The 16732-nt window shown below is 41.8% G+C and overlaps 1 protein-coding gene across 1 annotated transcript; it reads left to right on the plus strand.

Moving 5' to 3' along the window:
- Nucleotides 1-580: 580 nt before the first annotated feature.
- LOC308621322 (beta-1,4-galactosyltransferase 5-like) lies at nucleotides 581-5616 on the plus strand (the record flags this gene model as incomplete). The annotated part of the gene is made up of 3 exons (XM_081241756.1): nucleotides 581-595; nucleotides 3813-4389; nucleotides 4610-5616. The coding sequence occupies 3 exons, from the start codon at nucleotides 581-583 to the stop codon at nucleotides 5149-5151; spliced, it is 1134 nt and encodes a 377-aa protein (XP_081097882.1). The 3' UTR covers nucleotides 5152-5616.
- Nucleotides 5617-16732: the final 11116 nt, after the last annotated feature.

A 16732-nucleotide genomic window follows, 5' to 3' on the forward strand; every position in this document is an offset into this window, starting at 1 on the left:
ACAGCCCCCCACCGTTCACTCTGTTCCCAAGTCCCCACATGACAATATGTGGTATGTTGTGTCCTCCTCTCCCGGGCTATGAGCATATATGACTGATAAACTGCTGTGCAGTGTTAGGTGTCATGCTTTTGGCCATTTCCATAACCCTAGGATAGAAATCCCTTTTTCATCAGTAGGATGAAGAGGGGGTGATTAAACACTTACCTGAAGAGAAGAACAAAGCTTTCTTCCTCAAGCCAAGAGAAATGCACTTGGGAATGAGACAAGGACATAATTTGGCCACTTTCTTGTGCATCCTTTCCTTCATTTAGAAAGTAATGCTAAGGACTGGAGGGAAAACTCCAGTGTGAGATGCAAAAGCTAAAAGCTCTCACTTTTGGCAGAGAACCAGGAAAGCTTCATTTGTAACAGGGTGATGAGAAGGCTGGGACTGTCTCCTGCTTGGCTGCTATTAGAAGGCCAACTGGGAGCCAGGGCTCGCGGTGGCCTATCCCACCTCGCCAGGAGACCACATTGGGCTTTGGGACCCCAACCATCACTGTAACAAGGAATGTACCTTTATTTAGAATGTAAACTGCACATGTCCACCTCTCAGGTAAGGATTTGAGGATTCAAAATCTCGGCCATCTTTCTGTTAATCATGACCAGTGCATGCCATTTTCAACCACATGAAACAAGTGACTATCAACCGAGGCATTTGGTTGGCTAATTTTTCTTTACCATCACTTTCACTATCTTTCCCCCCTCCAGGCCAATCCAACCTTCTTTTATGTCCTGACTACTAAGATCCATACGAGATATCAGCTCCCTTTCTGCTCCCCTTTGAATATTGTTTTAATTTTAATATGGGATTCATTTCAAAGATATTTATTTTGTAGTTCATTTACGTTATCATGTAGTGGCTCAAAAATGGAAGTTGGAGTCTGGAAAGAGCTGTGCTTGGTTTTTTACTAAACTGTGAGACTGTGGGTAGGCTCTGGTTGTTGGTTTCTGCCTATGTAAAACAGAGATAATACACCATCCTGGGTGGGTTGCTGAGAGTATTTAATGAGGTCATGGATGTCAATCTCTGGCACAGTGTCTAGTGCATAACAAATCCTCAGCTCACGTTCATTTCCACTCCTGTCTATCCTTTTAATTTGTAAATGGGTTCCTTACTCATCAAAGGTTACTGAATATCAACAGAGGCAAGATGATTGGAGTGTAAGACCCAAAGGAGTAGATGAAAGCATATGGGCAGTTTTGGGGGATGTGTACTACTGATTCCTAAAATATCAATAAAGTTAACTATAGCATAAAAGAATGGGCAGCGAGTAGGGCTGGTTCTGTGTGTGAGTGTGAATATCTTTTACAGAGAGAAGGATAAAAGTGGGCTGGCTCTAAATCTGTCTCTTCAGGTGGGCTTGTTGGCAGTCATAGTGACTCTGGTTCCAGCCTTGTAGAGTCCCAGAGCCTCTCCATAACCTCATTGCCCTCCTTTAGACTTCCCACTCCCACTCCCCTTTGTTTCCTTGAAGCACTCCCTCCCAGTTTGTTATCAAGCTGTAAGGGTTTGAAGAACTCATTGACAATGGAGTTGGTAATTGATAACGCCTTAACATGTAATCCCTTCAAAGGAGATTGGCAATTAATAAGGGACTCTGTCTTATGCCAAAAAATGGCTTTCTAATGGTAAAATTTAAGAGTAAAAACCTAAACATATGGTTTAGAACTTGAATTCCGACAATTAGACATGCACAGCTTTGAAGCCTAGATTCATCACTTAATAGCTATGAGATCATAAGCAAGTTACTTATCCTAAGTCTCAGTTTCCTTAACTGTAAAATAGGGATAATAATACCTCCCTCATAGGAGTATCATGAAGATTCAAGGAAATAATCCCTATGAAGCATTTAGCCCTATGCTGGCACTTGATAAATGTTAGCTGTTATTGTCATTATTGTTTTATTTTGTGAAATCGCATCTCATTGGCAAGGATCAATTCTATTCATATGTAAGTCCAACCCAGAATCCAGGAAAGGTAGATATAGATTTAATTCACTTAATCTGAATTAGTTGTTGTAAGTGGCATATTCAGGTCCCTTGGTCCCCTGCCCACCCCGAGCTGAATTCATGGCTCTCACAGCAGAGCCCGACCACTTCTTGTCTTTTCCAGACAGACTGTAGAAGCTTCACGTTTCACTGCTGAAGAGTTTAATTCTAAGGCAAAATATTTTACCCGTTTAGCATATTGTTAAATTAGACTGGCTCCCTATCTTCTGAAATGCACATTTTGCGATTGATGGATTTAGAATTTTTTCTTTTTAGGTTTTGCTGATCACAGGTTTAAGTCTTTTCATCTCCTCTTACACAGAAAAACATTGACAAAAATGTAATCAGTGAGTAGCCCAACTGAATAAAATGAAACGGTCAAAGGAAGCTATAATGACGCTTAGGGTTTGGTGGTTCTTGGTTTCCAGTTTTGCTTTTGCAGGTTGTAGCCAGTTAGAGGTTGGGGATGCTAAATCTGCCCTTTGTGAATAAACAGACAAATGATTTGGTCTTCCATTCTGCCAGACCTTGATCTTTTGAGTTAAAGAAAAGAGTGTAAGTAATTCCTTCTTTGGAGCAACAATTTTCAGGGACAGCTGTTTTCTAGCTTATGGGGAGGAGGAATTTCTGGCTGCTAGCTAGCTTCACATGAAGGGTTTGCAGAATTCCTGCTCTGCCCCAGTTGGTGCTAATGCATTCCTCATTGTCTGCAGTGGTTGGGCTGCTCTCTTCATTAAGAGAAAAGAGATAGGGATCAATTTTCAAAATCACAGACATCTAAATGTGTGCAGAGTTTGGATATTTTAGATATCAGTACCTAAACTAAGATGAAAAATCTCAGAGGTAGCAGATAACATCATGTTTCAAGGTCTGGAGAAAACTTCTCTTCTAAAAGGGCTGCCTTAAAGAATAAACAAGGCCTTAATGAGAAAGAATTCCAACTTCAAAGTTTACATTTGGAGTAATCTGATGAATCTTTTTTTTTTTTTTTTTTTGCGGTACGCGGGCCTCTCACTGTTGTGGCCTCTCCCGTTGCGGAGCACAGGCTCCGGACGCACAGGCTCAGCGGCCATGGCTCACAGGCCCAGCTGCTCTGCGGCACGTGGGATCTTCCCAGAGCGGGGCACGAACCCGTGTCCCCTGCATCGGCAGGCGGACTCTCAACCACTGCGCCACCAGGGAAGCCCTGATGAATCATTTTTATAATTCCAGTTTCTCTATCGCTTAACATGAGTACAGTAGTCCAGATCAGGCTCAAAGGCTAGTTGTGAGAACTATATGAGATACATGATTTCATCCTATTATGTTTTTAGTTTTGGAGATTGAAAAAAATTCTGGGCATGTATCCCAGAGAAATTAAAACTCAACATTCACACAAAAATATATACATAACTCATGGTAGCTTTATTTGTAATAGTCAAACACTAAAAATAATCCAAAGATCCTTCAATGAGTGAATGGATAAACAAACTGTGGTACATCCATACCATGTAATACTACTCAGTAGTAAAAAGGAAGTGATACATGCAACAGCTTGGATGGATCTCAAATGAATTATAATGAGTTTGAAAAGGCAATTCAAAAAGGTCACATACTCTGTGATTCTTCCATTTATCTGACAGTCTTGAAATGACAAAAGTTTAGAGATGGAAAACAGATTAGTGGTTGCCAGGGGATAGTGATGGGTGGGGAAGATGGTGTCTGTGGTCATAAAAAGGCAGTAGAATGGGACTCTGAGAGGGCTCACGCCAGGGAGTGCTTCCTAGGGCTTCTGCTGCCAGTGTCCTGGTCCCCGTGGTGAGCCACAGCCATCCCCCGCCTCTGCAGGAGACCCTCCAACACTAGCAGTGAACACCTACCTCTTCATGATGCAGTCTCAAGGCATTCTCATCGGGGACAACATGAGAACGATCGGCGCTCAGGTTTACGAGCAGGTAGTTCGGAGTGCTTACATGAAGAGGAACAGCAGCGTGAATGACTCAGATTATCCTCTTGACTTGAACCACAGCGAAACCTTCCTACAAACCACAACTTTCCTTCCTGAAGACTTCACCTACTTTGCAAACCATACCTGCCCTGAAAGGCTCCCTTCCATGAAGGGCCCCATAGCCATAAACATGAGTGAAATTGGAATGGATGCCATACATGAACTCTTCTCTAGAGACCCAACCATCAAGCTCGGAGGTCACTGGAAGCCATCGGATTGCATTCCTCGATGGAAGGTGGCAATCCTTATCCCCTTCCAGAACCACCATGAGCACCTCCTGGTCCTGCTCCGATACCTGATTCCCATGCTCCAGCGCCAGCGCCTACAGTTTTCATTTTATAAGGTGGAGCAAGTTGGCACCCAACCCTTTAATCGAGCCATGCTTTTTTTTTTTTTTTTTTGTCGGTACGTGGGCCTCTCACTGTTGTAGCCTCTCCCGTTGTGGAGCACAGGCTCCAGACGCACAGGCTCAGCGGCCATGGCTCAAGGGCCCAGCCGCTCCACGGCATGTGGGATCTTCCCGGACTGGGGCACGAACCCGTGTCCCCTGCATCGGCAGGCGGACTCTCAACCACTGCGCCACCAGGGAAGCCCGAGCCATGCTTTTTAATGTGGATTTTCAAGAAGCAATGAAGGACTTGGACTGGGACTGTCTTATTTTTCGTGATGTGGATCATATACTAGAAAGCGATTGTAACTATTATGGATGTGGACAGATGCCAAGGCACTTTGCAACTAAACTGGATAAGTATATGTATCTGCTTCCTTATACTGAGTTCTTTGGCGGAGTGAGCGGCTTAACAGTGGAACAGTTTCGGAAAATCAACGGCTTTCCTAATGCTTTCTGGTGTTGGGGTGGAGAAGATGACGACCTGTGGAACAGAGTACAGAATGCAGGCTATTCTGTGAGTCGGCCGGAAGGTGACACAGGGAAGTACAAGTCCATTCCTCATCACCACCAAGGAGAAGTCCAGTTTCTTGGAATGTATGCGTTGCTGAGGAAGTCCAAAGAATGGCAAGGGCTGGACGGCCTCAACAACTTGAACTACTTTGCAAACATCACATACGATGCCTTGTATAAAAACATTACTGTCAATTTGACACACGAGTTGGCTCAGGTGACCGAGTACTGAGACGAGGGGAGAATATATGTTTCCTTCACCCACCGCCCCCAAGAAAGCAGCCTGACGACATGTCTAGGGGCTCCACAGAAGAAGAAAACAGAAATCCAGTGTCTCATGAAGGATCACGGGGTTCAAGGAAAAAGTGTGAACAGAGCACATGCACAAAACGCCTTCACCATTTGGACTCACTGGGCTTGAGGGAGAAGGCCGGAAACTGACTTTCTCTTTTCACAAGACTGTTCTTCTCCCCCATCTTCTGCCCTGATGTCCCATCTCCTCCACAATCTCCAGAACCAAAACTGTGATACACCACCATCCCGCCACAAATGGCCTTGGGAGCTTCTTGGCCTTCAGAGCAAAGAGGCAGACCCACCACAGGGCAGCTGTGTTTTAGGAAGGGCAAAGGAAACTCCACACGACCATTCTTCTACATCTCTGGTGTTCTCTTTGGTTTCATTAAAAAAAAAAAAAAAAAAAAAAGGCAGTAGAAGGGATCCTTATGGTGATGGACCTCTTATCTATTTGGACAGTGGAAGTGATTACATGAATCTAAACATGTGATATAAAATTGCACATTATTGGCCTTCCCTGCTGGCGCAGTGGTTGAGAATCTGCCTGCCAATGCAGGGGACATGGGTTTGAGCCCTGGTCTGGGAGGATCCCACATGCCACGGGGCAACTGGGCCCATGAGCCACAACTACTGAGCCTGCGCGTCTGGAGCCTGTGCTCCGCAACAAGAGAGGCCGTGATAGTGAGAGGCCCGCGCACCGCGATGAAGAGTGGCCCCCGCTTGCCACAACTAGAGAAAGCCCTTGCACAGAAACGAAGACCCAGCACAGCAAAAATAAATAAATTAATTAATAAACTCCTACCCCCAACATCTTTAAAAAAAAAAAAAGGTGACATAAAAAAATTGCACATTATTAAATGCACAAACAAATAAGTGCATGTATAACTTAAGAAATATGGATTGATCATTGAATTATAGCAATGTCAATAGTTTGGTTGTGATATTGCACTATAGTTATGCAAGGTGTTTTCTGGGGGAACTGAGTAAAGGGTACATAAGGTCTCGCTATATTATTTTGTACAACTGCAAGTGAATCTACAATTATCTCAAATTTTAAAACATAACTTTTTTTAGTTTGGACCTTTTGACTGCCTTTATCCAGTTCCCCTCCCCCCACCCTCTACCTCTGGGAACCACAAACCTGATTTCTAGATGAGTTTGTTTATTTATTTTCGAAGTACAATTGATCTACAACACTATGTTAGTTCCTGTTATACAATACAGTGATTTGATATTTCTATACATTTCAAAATGATCACCACAGTAAGTCTAGTTACAATATGTCACCATACAAAGATATTATATAGTTATGGACTATATTCTCCACACTATACATTTCATACCCATGTCTCATTTATTTTGCACCTGGAAGTTTGTACCTCTTAACCTCCTTCACCTATTTCCCTTCCCCCCATTATTTTTTTTTAAAATACAGAGAACTAGAGAAAAAAAAAATCTCTCTTCCATGACTGGCCCAGTAAGATATTCATCTCATCTTTTATGTCAGTCTAATTTCTTAGTACTCTCTTTTTCTGTATTTCTGTATTTGATCCATGTGTTTATCCATGTATGTGTTTGGAGCAGAGTGAGTTTTCAAAGCTGAATTCACGCTGCCATATGAGCCCAAAAGACCTCACTTTAATGAACTATAGAAGCATTGAAAGGCTGCACTCAGAGTTAGTGCTGGGCAGCAACTCCATCCAAACAATCCTCCCTTGGGGTTAACATTTTCATGGTAATTTGAAGTGTTCACAGTATTACTCACTTCTTTACAGCAGTTTTATTAAGTTATATGAGAAATTCATCTTTTCTACAGAAAAGTTAAAAATTCAAAGAAGCAAGAGAAAAAATAAAAACCCAACTAATTTCTAATCTGATTTTGGAAAGTAAACTTGTCACCTCAGAATAAACTCCAGAACCATTTTGCTATGAATTGAGATGTTTAGCAGAAAGTTTATCAAGACAGAATATGGATCTTACTAAACAGGACTCAATTTATAATCAGCAATCGTTTGGCTCTTCTCACCTCTGAAAACTGGCCAATAGTCAGAATATCACACCTCCAAATGAAAATTTGCATCCACTGTTTTGAGATAACCAGAGGAACAGCAGAGTTCAATGTAAGCAATATGACAAAACCTCATAACTTAGGGCTTACTGTTTTGAAAAGTGTAAAATAAATCAGATAATTCAACTGATGAGATATTCAGAAAAGTAGTGCTTAAGTGTTCTCCTCGATGGTAAGGGACAGCTATTGGACTTAATGAACATACTCATATGATGATAGTTCTATGAGGGAGTTGCATGTTTATAAAAAGAGGTGGAAGATAATTAAAGATTCAAATGAGGTAATCATTCCTTAATAAGGTCTACTAAGGCTTTAACATTAGGCCATTAGAAAAGAATTTGATGAGCAACTGTCAGGTTTGTATCAGAAGCAATCAAGCATGTGTCCAAACTCCACTGCTGTTACGTGAGTGTGAGGGATGGAAATGGCACACAGGCTTTGCTGAAGAACAATCATCCTATGATAATGAAGTTGGGGTTAATGCTAATGCAGGATATATTTGGAAACTTAAGCAGGTGCTTTGGGAAAGGCTTATCTGTGGTCAAATGCTGGTCTCCAAGGAAAGCAAAGAGATGCCTGGGCTCACTGTTATCTGAATGGCTGGTGGAGATGCTCCCCTTTGTTCTGAAGGCACAAATGCCTAAGAGTTATTACTGACTTCTTAATATCCACCTAGGTCTTTAGGCCCAAATGCTGGGGAAGTGGGCAGATACATGAGACAGTTATGGACTCTGTTCACCCCATTAACTTAAGGTTGAGATAGACAGTCCTGATAGCTATCTCCAGGCCCCCTTGTTTCTGGTCCCCCCCTGCCACCATTGTCTGTGAAGTCTTCAAAAAGGAGAAGCACTTCCCAAGCAGGAGACCCTCGTCTACTCCCGTCCTACCCTCCAGCTGCCTAGGAGGGAAGAAAGCTAGAGAGAACCAAAAAGAGGGGGTTTAACTCCATTTTGCTCCTCCTCTGAAATTTCTATTTCCTTAACACAGAAGACCCCTTATGTCTTCTTGAAAAGTGAATTTGGGCAGAAGGGAAGTTATGACTGTGCCCTAGAGGCCAAAGTATTTGATCAGGAGTATATGCGGAGGGGGCATTCTCCTCCTACCCCCTTGTCCATACCTCAACACCCTGGAGCAGGACATTGATGAGAGTCCCATGTCCATGGGGTCTTTCCTGGATGGGTCTAGTGTGCCAATGGCTCATGCTAATCCTTGGGTCACTTTTTTCCCCCCTTTTGGGTTTTCCTGACTTCAGATGGAATTGCTTCAGATAGCCTTATCTTCTGTAGCTGCTTTAGACCTTCACCTGCTGGGAAGGTCTGAAGTTCTCCAGCTTTTTAGTCTCATTAGTGGATAAGTTCAAATTGGAGTGAGAGGTTGAGTGTCTCTGCACATTACGCAGATCAACTTTGCCAGCACTGTACTACTTTCCTCATCGACTCCTTGAATCTAGTTATAAATAGGTTAGAACTAATAAATGAGGAGTGAGTGATGGGTCCTCTCCACTTCTAACAGCAAAGTAAAACAAGGGTATCATTGAACCTTAAATGCGATAAACAATTCTTTATTTTTAAAAATAAATTTATTTATTTATTTTATTTATTTATTTTTGGCTGTATTGGGTCTTCGTTACTGTGCACAGGCTTTCTCTAGCTGCAGCCAGCAGAGGGCTACTCTTTGCGGTGCATGGGCTTCTCATTGCGGTGGCTTCTCTTGTTGTGGAGCCCAGACTCTAGGTGCACAGGCTTCAGTAGTTGTGGCACGTGGGCTCTAGAGCACAAGCTCAGTAGTTGTGGCGCACAAGCTTAGTTGCTTCGTGGCATGTGGGATCTTCCCAGACCAGGGATCAAACCCATGTCCCCTGCATTGCCAGGTGGATTCTTAACCACTGCACCACCAGGGAAGTCCCACAATAAACAATTCTTGAAAGAGAAAGGAGGGGCAACTCAATTATTGAGAGGAAAGAAATATGACTTGAAAAAAGAACATAGCATATATGTTCTTTTCTCTTTATATATATATACATACATACATATGCTGGCGTGGTAGCAAAATTTCAAGAGCTACATTGAGGTGGAATGCCAAGTTTGGGCATATTTGGGGAAATATTGGATGGGCCACCCAGAGTCTATTTAAATGAGTTTGAGCAACTTCCTAAGAGAAAAATAACTCATTCTAGAAAAAGGAATCTGGCTCAATACTTTGAATTAGAATGTTACTAATTCTTAAATATGGATGAGAAGGGAAATTCTGCAGGTAGCAGAGTGTTTGTCCCTTGGATATTTCTCCTGATCCAGATCTCCACTAGAAACATGGCCAAGTCTGCTGTACTGCCTGTGTAGTATTTTATTTTGAAACAGTTCAGTATGAACAATGTGATATATGTGTGTAAATTAATTTTAACCTACATCTAAGGGTTAATATAATCTTTGGTTAGCACTGGAAATCCCCCAATCTTCAATTCACATACCAAAAATAGCTAAGAAGTATTTCAGATACCCTCATCAAAATCTAGCCAAGCACCAATTGGTATTCAAATACCACTAATTTCACTACCAAAAATTTATTTCTTTTTTTTAAATTAATTAATTTATTTATTTTTGGCTGTATTGGGTCTTCGTTGCTGTGCGCAGGCTTTCTCTAGTTGCAATGAGTGGGGGCTACTCTTCGTAGCACCGTCTCGTTGTCCTGGCTTCTCTTGTTGCGGAGCACAGGCTCTAGGCTTGCGGGCTTCAGTAGTTATGGCTCACAGGCTCTAGAGCTCAGGCTCAGTAGTTGTGGCGCACAGGCTTAGTTGCTCCACAGCATGTGGGATCTTCCCAGGCCAGGGCTCAAGCCTGTGTCCCTTGCATTGGCAGGTGGATTCTTAACCATTGTGCCACCAGGGAAGCCCCCAGAAAGCTATTTCTAACATCTTATATGCTGATGAATCAAGTCATGTTGCTCTGATGTTCCCCTAAGAGAATCTAAGGAGAAAGACACATTTTCCCCTACTTCCCAACAGCAGTCTGGGGATCAAGTTCCCCTTGAATCAACACTAGAAGCCTGTGATTTCCTGGAGGAGGCAGCAGAATCTGTTGGATGAGTGGTCTGGCCAAAGTGGTATCCAGCTAAGGCAGTGGCATCTGGAAGAGGGGATGGAAACAATAGAGTCATGGGGAAGTCTTGGCTGGTCCAGCAGGTTCAGGAGAGACTGATGAACATGGTGGCACCCAGGGAAGTGAGAATGAAGCAAGAAAAGAGAATGAGGATATCACAAATCACTAATGAGTCACCTCTGAGAACTCCCAGAAATACTTGGTGGAGATTCTGTTGGGATTTGAGGGTCAGCACCTGAAAACACGGATTGCATATGTGTAATTGCATCGGAGTGGGAAGTTAGACATGAAAATACTTAATTGCCATAGAAATCTGCAAAGGATCTCTCAAAGGGTACTTTCAATTCTGTACTTGGCCCAGCCAAATACAATTGGCTTGACTCCTTAGGTAGAACAGAAGGTACCTGGTAGAGCTAAGTTTTCATAGATGCATCTGGTTCCCAAGAGGGCACAGAGCTAACAAACACAACTGAAAAGGTGTACACCTGTGACTTCAGGCATCTTGTGAATGACCAAGCCTGGCTTAGTCATTCACAAGATGCTTAAGTTCAAAGCAGGTATTTTCATCTGGGAAGCAGGTTGGGGTGGAAGGAAATATTCAAATGGCCTGGAGAATCTTTTCAGAACACAAATTCCCCAGGCCCCACTCTGGATCTGTTGACACAGAATTTCTAGTAATGGGATTGAGAATGAGTTTGGGAGCCCAGTGTGTCTTCAGAATTTGGAGGCAACTGGAGAATCAAGGAGTTCTAGGGGAGAGAGGAGGAATATTTGCTCGTGTTACTAAGAGATGGGTAGGGAGGAACAGACCAGAGATACAGAGACTGGGGTTCCAGAGGAGGTGGAAGGGAGAAGGGGAGAAGGGCAGGAACACAGGTGGTCTTAAAGGGAACCAGGGGAGAGGCCCTCCATTAGCTGGAAGAAAAAAGGCAAGAGAGATCAGCTCGGTGCTTTGTCACCACCTAGAGGGGTGAGATAGGGAGGGTGGGAGGGAGGGAGATGCAAGAGGGAAGAGAATGGGGACATATGTATATGTATAACTGATTCACTTTGTTATAAAGCAGAAACTGACACACCATTGTAAAGCAATTATACTCTAATAAATATGTTTTTTAAAAAACCCACAACAACATGCATGTCTTCAGAAGAAAAAAAAAAAAGGAAAACGGCATGAAAAGGTGTGGCTGTAGATGAGCTTGAAGCTGGAGGGAGGGCAGATAGCCTGAGGTTGGGACTGAGGGTTGCCATTTTCTCTCTGGAGTGGACTGTAAGGCGTGACCGGCTGCAGAGAAAGGAGAGGGAGGTTCTGAGAGGCGAAGTAATTTCTTTGCACTTCTATAAGGGTGAGTGGCTGATCTGGGCTGCAAACTGAGGTCTGTCTCAGTTCAAAGTCCCTGTTCTTTCTCTGATTCACTGTCTTGTCTTTGTGCAGTACTGTCTAACCAAACCCTGATATTATGCCTTTCTGCTAAGTACCCTCCTTGAAAAGTCATTTTTGTCACAATTAATTTGATGGATGCTTGAGACACAACAGCTTTTTACATTAAACTAAATTGTTTCCACTTCTCCACAGTCATCTCTTTGCCTCCAAGCCACGCTCCCCCAAGTCCCTGGTTAGTTAGGATCTGTAATCTTCATCGCTCAATGTGAAATTTAATTTGGGAGGAAGCCCTCACTTTCTTGGTAACTATGTATGATTGCGCTACACTTTGGGTCCATTCCCCCTCCCCCTCAATTATCTTTCTAAAAAGAGATCTTATTTTTCTCCTCTGGGATTTTTGGCTGCTGTTTGATTCTGGAAGAGCACAATAGGAAAAACAGATTTTCCATTCCTACCAACCTAAGCCTCCTCTCAGCAAACCACAGAGCCCAGTGTCCTTTCCTCGGGGAAGCAGGTATTCATATTCCAGAGAATCCACCGAACTCTGAATGCTGAGTCCTTGGTGCCCATCTGATGCCCATATGCCATCTGTGTGACAGTAACAGTGCTCTCCCTGCTACAACCTCATCGTAGAAACTCCACCCAAACACCTTAAAGAAAGAGCTCACAGATGTTCAGAAAAATACACAATAATCCTTGGTTGATTAATTTAATATTCTTTGGAGACATTCTATAGATCACTAGGCTGCTGTTTTATTCTGGAAGCCATAACCTCCCCATTCTCACGCCTGTAATGTTTCATTCTGATTCATCTCAGGGCAAGGCAGATGATACCCAAACGTATGAACCAAGAGGCTGAAACATAGATCATTGCCTCCCTGATAAGAATATCAGTGCCTAGGAAGGAAGCCTTCAGCAGCAACGCTGAAATGACACATGAAAGGACAAATGATGTGGGGAACTTGTAAACCATTTCACATCTTGCCAAATGACTTTGTGTATTTGTGATTTTTTAAGATGACAATTTAAAATTTTTTATGTTATGTGTTTTCTATGCTATTTGTCTAGAATGTAAACCTTACTTTAGCTTTCCATAAAATAAATAAAACAGAAATATGGATCTAAAACATGACAAAAATATGTGATTTTGTATATTTGTTTTGTTACCCCATCTAGTTAGTGTGTCTATAGCAGCAGTTGACAAACTTTTTTGGTAAAGTACCAAAGAACAAAAATTTTGGGCTTTTCAGGTAATATAGTTTCTGTTGCAACTAGTCAGCTCTGTTATCGTAACATGAAAACAGCCATTAAACAATATGTAAATAAATGAACATGGCTGTGTTCCAATAAAACTTTATTTACAACACAGGCAGTGGGCCAGATTTAATCTATAGGCTGCAGATTGCTGACCCCTAGAAGGTAAGCTACATGAGGACACGTGAGTCCCCTAACACACCAAGTTTGCTAACATTATTGAGAACTAATTATGTGCTAGGCATCATGCTAAGGATATATAAACTTTGTTTAATGAGGTGAGTATTACTGTCGCATTTTGTAGATTGAGAAATGAAAGTCAGAAAGCTTAAGTAACTTACCTGGGATCACATGGCTAAGTAGTGGAGTCCCATGGCCTGCCTTTCTGTTGGTGAGGGTATGGCATGGCTGGTGGGTACAGTGTGCCCTCTAGGGCACTAAGCTGGGATTTGTGTCACACCATTTATCAGATACTTGGGCTCAGGACCCCAGGAATTGTACCCTCAATTTCATATAAAAACTAAGATACTAAGCAGTCTTGGGGTAAGAATTGTAACTGTGGTCCTTTGTGTTTTCCCCCGAGCTGTCCAGTGAAGTGGCTAGGTGTGTGTGTGCTCTGGAACCTCAGTGCCCGTGTTCAGATTGAAGTCCTGCTCGTGTGACTAGGCAGGTTGGTTTATGCCTCTGTGCTTCCTTGTCCGTGTCTGCTAAATAAAGATAGTGTTACTACCACCCAGGAGGGTTGTCGTGTGGATTAAAGGAGTCAATACAGGTGAAATGCTTAAGCAGTGCATGATGAGCATTGCTATTTTAATACCAAACACAGGTCATGGCACAAAGAGTCTGCTTACACATGTGGCTGTCTGACAAGACTTGTGATCCGTGGGCAGGAAAAGGAGGGAAGGAAGAAAAAGAAAAGTAATATGAAAGATGAAGAAGGAAGACAAAGAGTAATAGGAACACAAACGATATGAGGGCATTAAGGGCTGAGGTTTTGAAAATTATATTTCGTTCATGTAATAATATATGTGGATTGAAGAAAAAAATAAATATACTCAGAACCCTCCTTACCCGAAGGCATATTTGGTATATTCCCTTCCAGGATTTTATATCTGTCTCATGTGTTCTAGAGATGCTTCATATGTTCACCAGTCTGCATGTTCCACCAACACACCCCAGTTGTTCTCCTTGCTTCTTGCTCTGGACTGGCAGCTGCTCTGCGCTTCTCTCTCAGCATCTCTTGTGAGCACTTTGCTAGGCTTCTTCTGCTCACTTATGCCTGCTTGCTGCAAAGGGTGGGGACCAGCCCATCCTGTTATTCCCCATAGCCTAGCTAGCATGAGGCAGTCGTGTTTAACAGACTTTAAATGTCTTGAGTATCCCACAAGTGAACTTCAGTGCACGAAAGGAAACTGACAACGGAGTATCTGACATTGCTGTGTCCAGCATCCATTAACCACACATATCCCACTGGACATCTCTTTCCCAAATCCCTGACTTGTTGCTACTATTGAGAAAAAAAATATCAGTAGACAGCATAATGATGATTACTGATCAGACTGTAAGCTCTGTGAAGGCAGGAACCATGTTTTTTTTGTTTAATACTGTGTCCACTTCACCAAGCACAGTGCTTTGGCACATAGTGGAGGCTCCATAAATACTTGTTATTTGAATGCATGGAGGTGCTCTGTACAGGTTCCCACTACCTATCAAAGTGAAGGAAGACTTTGATTATATATATTTTGGGGGGGGGATTTCATCTTGTTTATCATGTTTGAGATTCATTAGGTTTCTTTTTTTTAATTTTTTAATTTTATTTATTTATGGAATTTTTTTATTTTATTTTATTTTTTTATACAGCAGGTTCTTATTAGTTATCCACTTTATACATATTAGCATATATATGTCAACCCCAATCTCCCAATTCATCACACCACCACCCCCGCCACTTTCCGACCTTGGTGTCTGTACGTGTGTTCTCTACATCTGTGTCTCTATTTCTGCACTGCAAACAGGTTCATGTGTACCATTTTTCTAGGTTCCACATATAGGCGTTAATATACAATATTTGTTTTTCTCTTTCTGACTTACTTCACCCTGTATGACAGTCTCTAGATCCATCCACGTCTCTACAAATGACCCAACTTTGTTCCTTTTTATGGCTGAGTAATATACTATTGTACATATGTACCACATCTTCTTTATCCATTCTTCTGTTGATGGGCATTTAGGTTGCTTCCATGACCTGAATATTGTAAATAGTGCTGCAATGAACATTGTGGTACATGTCTCTTTCTGAATTATGGTCTTCTCTGGGTATATGCCCAGTAGTGGGATTGCTGGGTCATATGGTAGTTCTATTTTTAGTTTTTTAAAGAACCTCCTACTGTTCTCCATAGTGGCTGTATCAATTTACATTCCCACCACGAGTGCAAGAGGGTTCCCTTTTCTCCACATCCTCTCCAGCATTTGTTGTTTGTAGATTTTCTGATGATGCCCATTCTAACTGGTGTGAGGTGATACCTCATTGTAGTTTTGATTTGCAATTCTCTAATAATTAGTGATGTTCATCAGCTTTTCATGTGCTTCTTGGCCATCTGTATGTTTTCTCTGGAGAAATGTCTATTTAGATCTTCTGCCATTTTTGGATTGAGTTGTTTGTTTTTTCAATATTGAGCTGCATGACCTGTTTATATATTTTAGAAATTAATCCTTTGTCTGTTGATTCATTTGCAAATATTTTCTCCCATTCTGAGCGTTGTCTTTTTGTCTTATTTGTAGTTTCCTTTGCTTTGCAAAAGCTTTGAAGTTTCACTAGGTCCCATTTGTTTATTTTTGTTTTTATTTCCATTATTCTAGGAGGTGGATCAAAAAAGATCTTGCTGTGATTTATGTCAAAGAGTGTTCTTCCTATGTTTTCCTCCAAGAGTTTTATAGTGTCCAGTCTTACATTTCAGTCTCTAATCCATTTTGAGTTTATTTTTGTGTATGGTGTTAGGGAGTGTTCTAATTTCATTCTTTTACATGTAGCTGTCCAGTTTTCCCAGCACCAATTATTGAAGAGACTGTCTTTTCTCCATTGTATATCCTTGCCTCCTGTGTCATAGATGAGTTGACCATAGGTGTGTGGGTTTATCTCTGGGCTTGTTTCCTGTTCCATTGATCTATATTTCTGTTTTTGTGCCAGTACCATACTGGCTTGATGACTGTAGCTTTGTACTATAGTCTGAAATCAGGGAGACTGATTCCTCCAGCTCCATTTTTTTTACCCTCAAGATTGCTTTGGATATTCGGGGTCTTTTGTGTCTCCATACAAATTTTAAGATTTTTTTTGTTCTAGTTCTGTAAAAAATGCCATCAGTAATTTGATAGGGATTGCATTGAATCTGTAGATTGCTTTGGGTAGTATAGTCATTTTCACAATACTGATTTTTCCAATCCAAGAACATGGTATATCTCTCCATGTGTTTGTGTCATCTTTGATTTCTTTCAACAGCATCTTATAGTTTTCTGAGTACAGGTCTTCTGACTCCTTAGGTAGATTTATTCCTAGGTATTTTATTCTTTTTGTTGCAATGGTGAATGGGGTTGTTTCCTAAATTTCTCTTTCATATTTTTCATCATTAGTGTATAGGAATGCAAGTGACTTCTGTGCATTAATTTTGTATCCTGCAACTTTACCAAATTCATTGATTAGTTCTAGCAGTTTTCTGGTGGCAGC

This window comes from Mesoplodon bidens, assembly GCF_964165515.1.
Source record: "Mesoplodon bidens genome assembly, chromosome: 8".
Lineage (NCBI taxonomy): Eukaryota > Metazoa > Chordata > Mammalia > Artiodactyla > Ziphiidae > Mesoplodon > Mesoplodon bidens.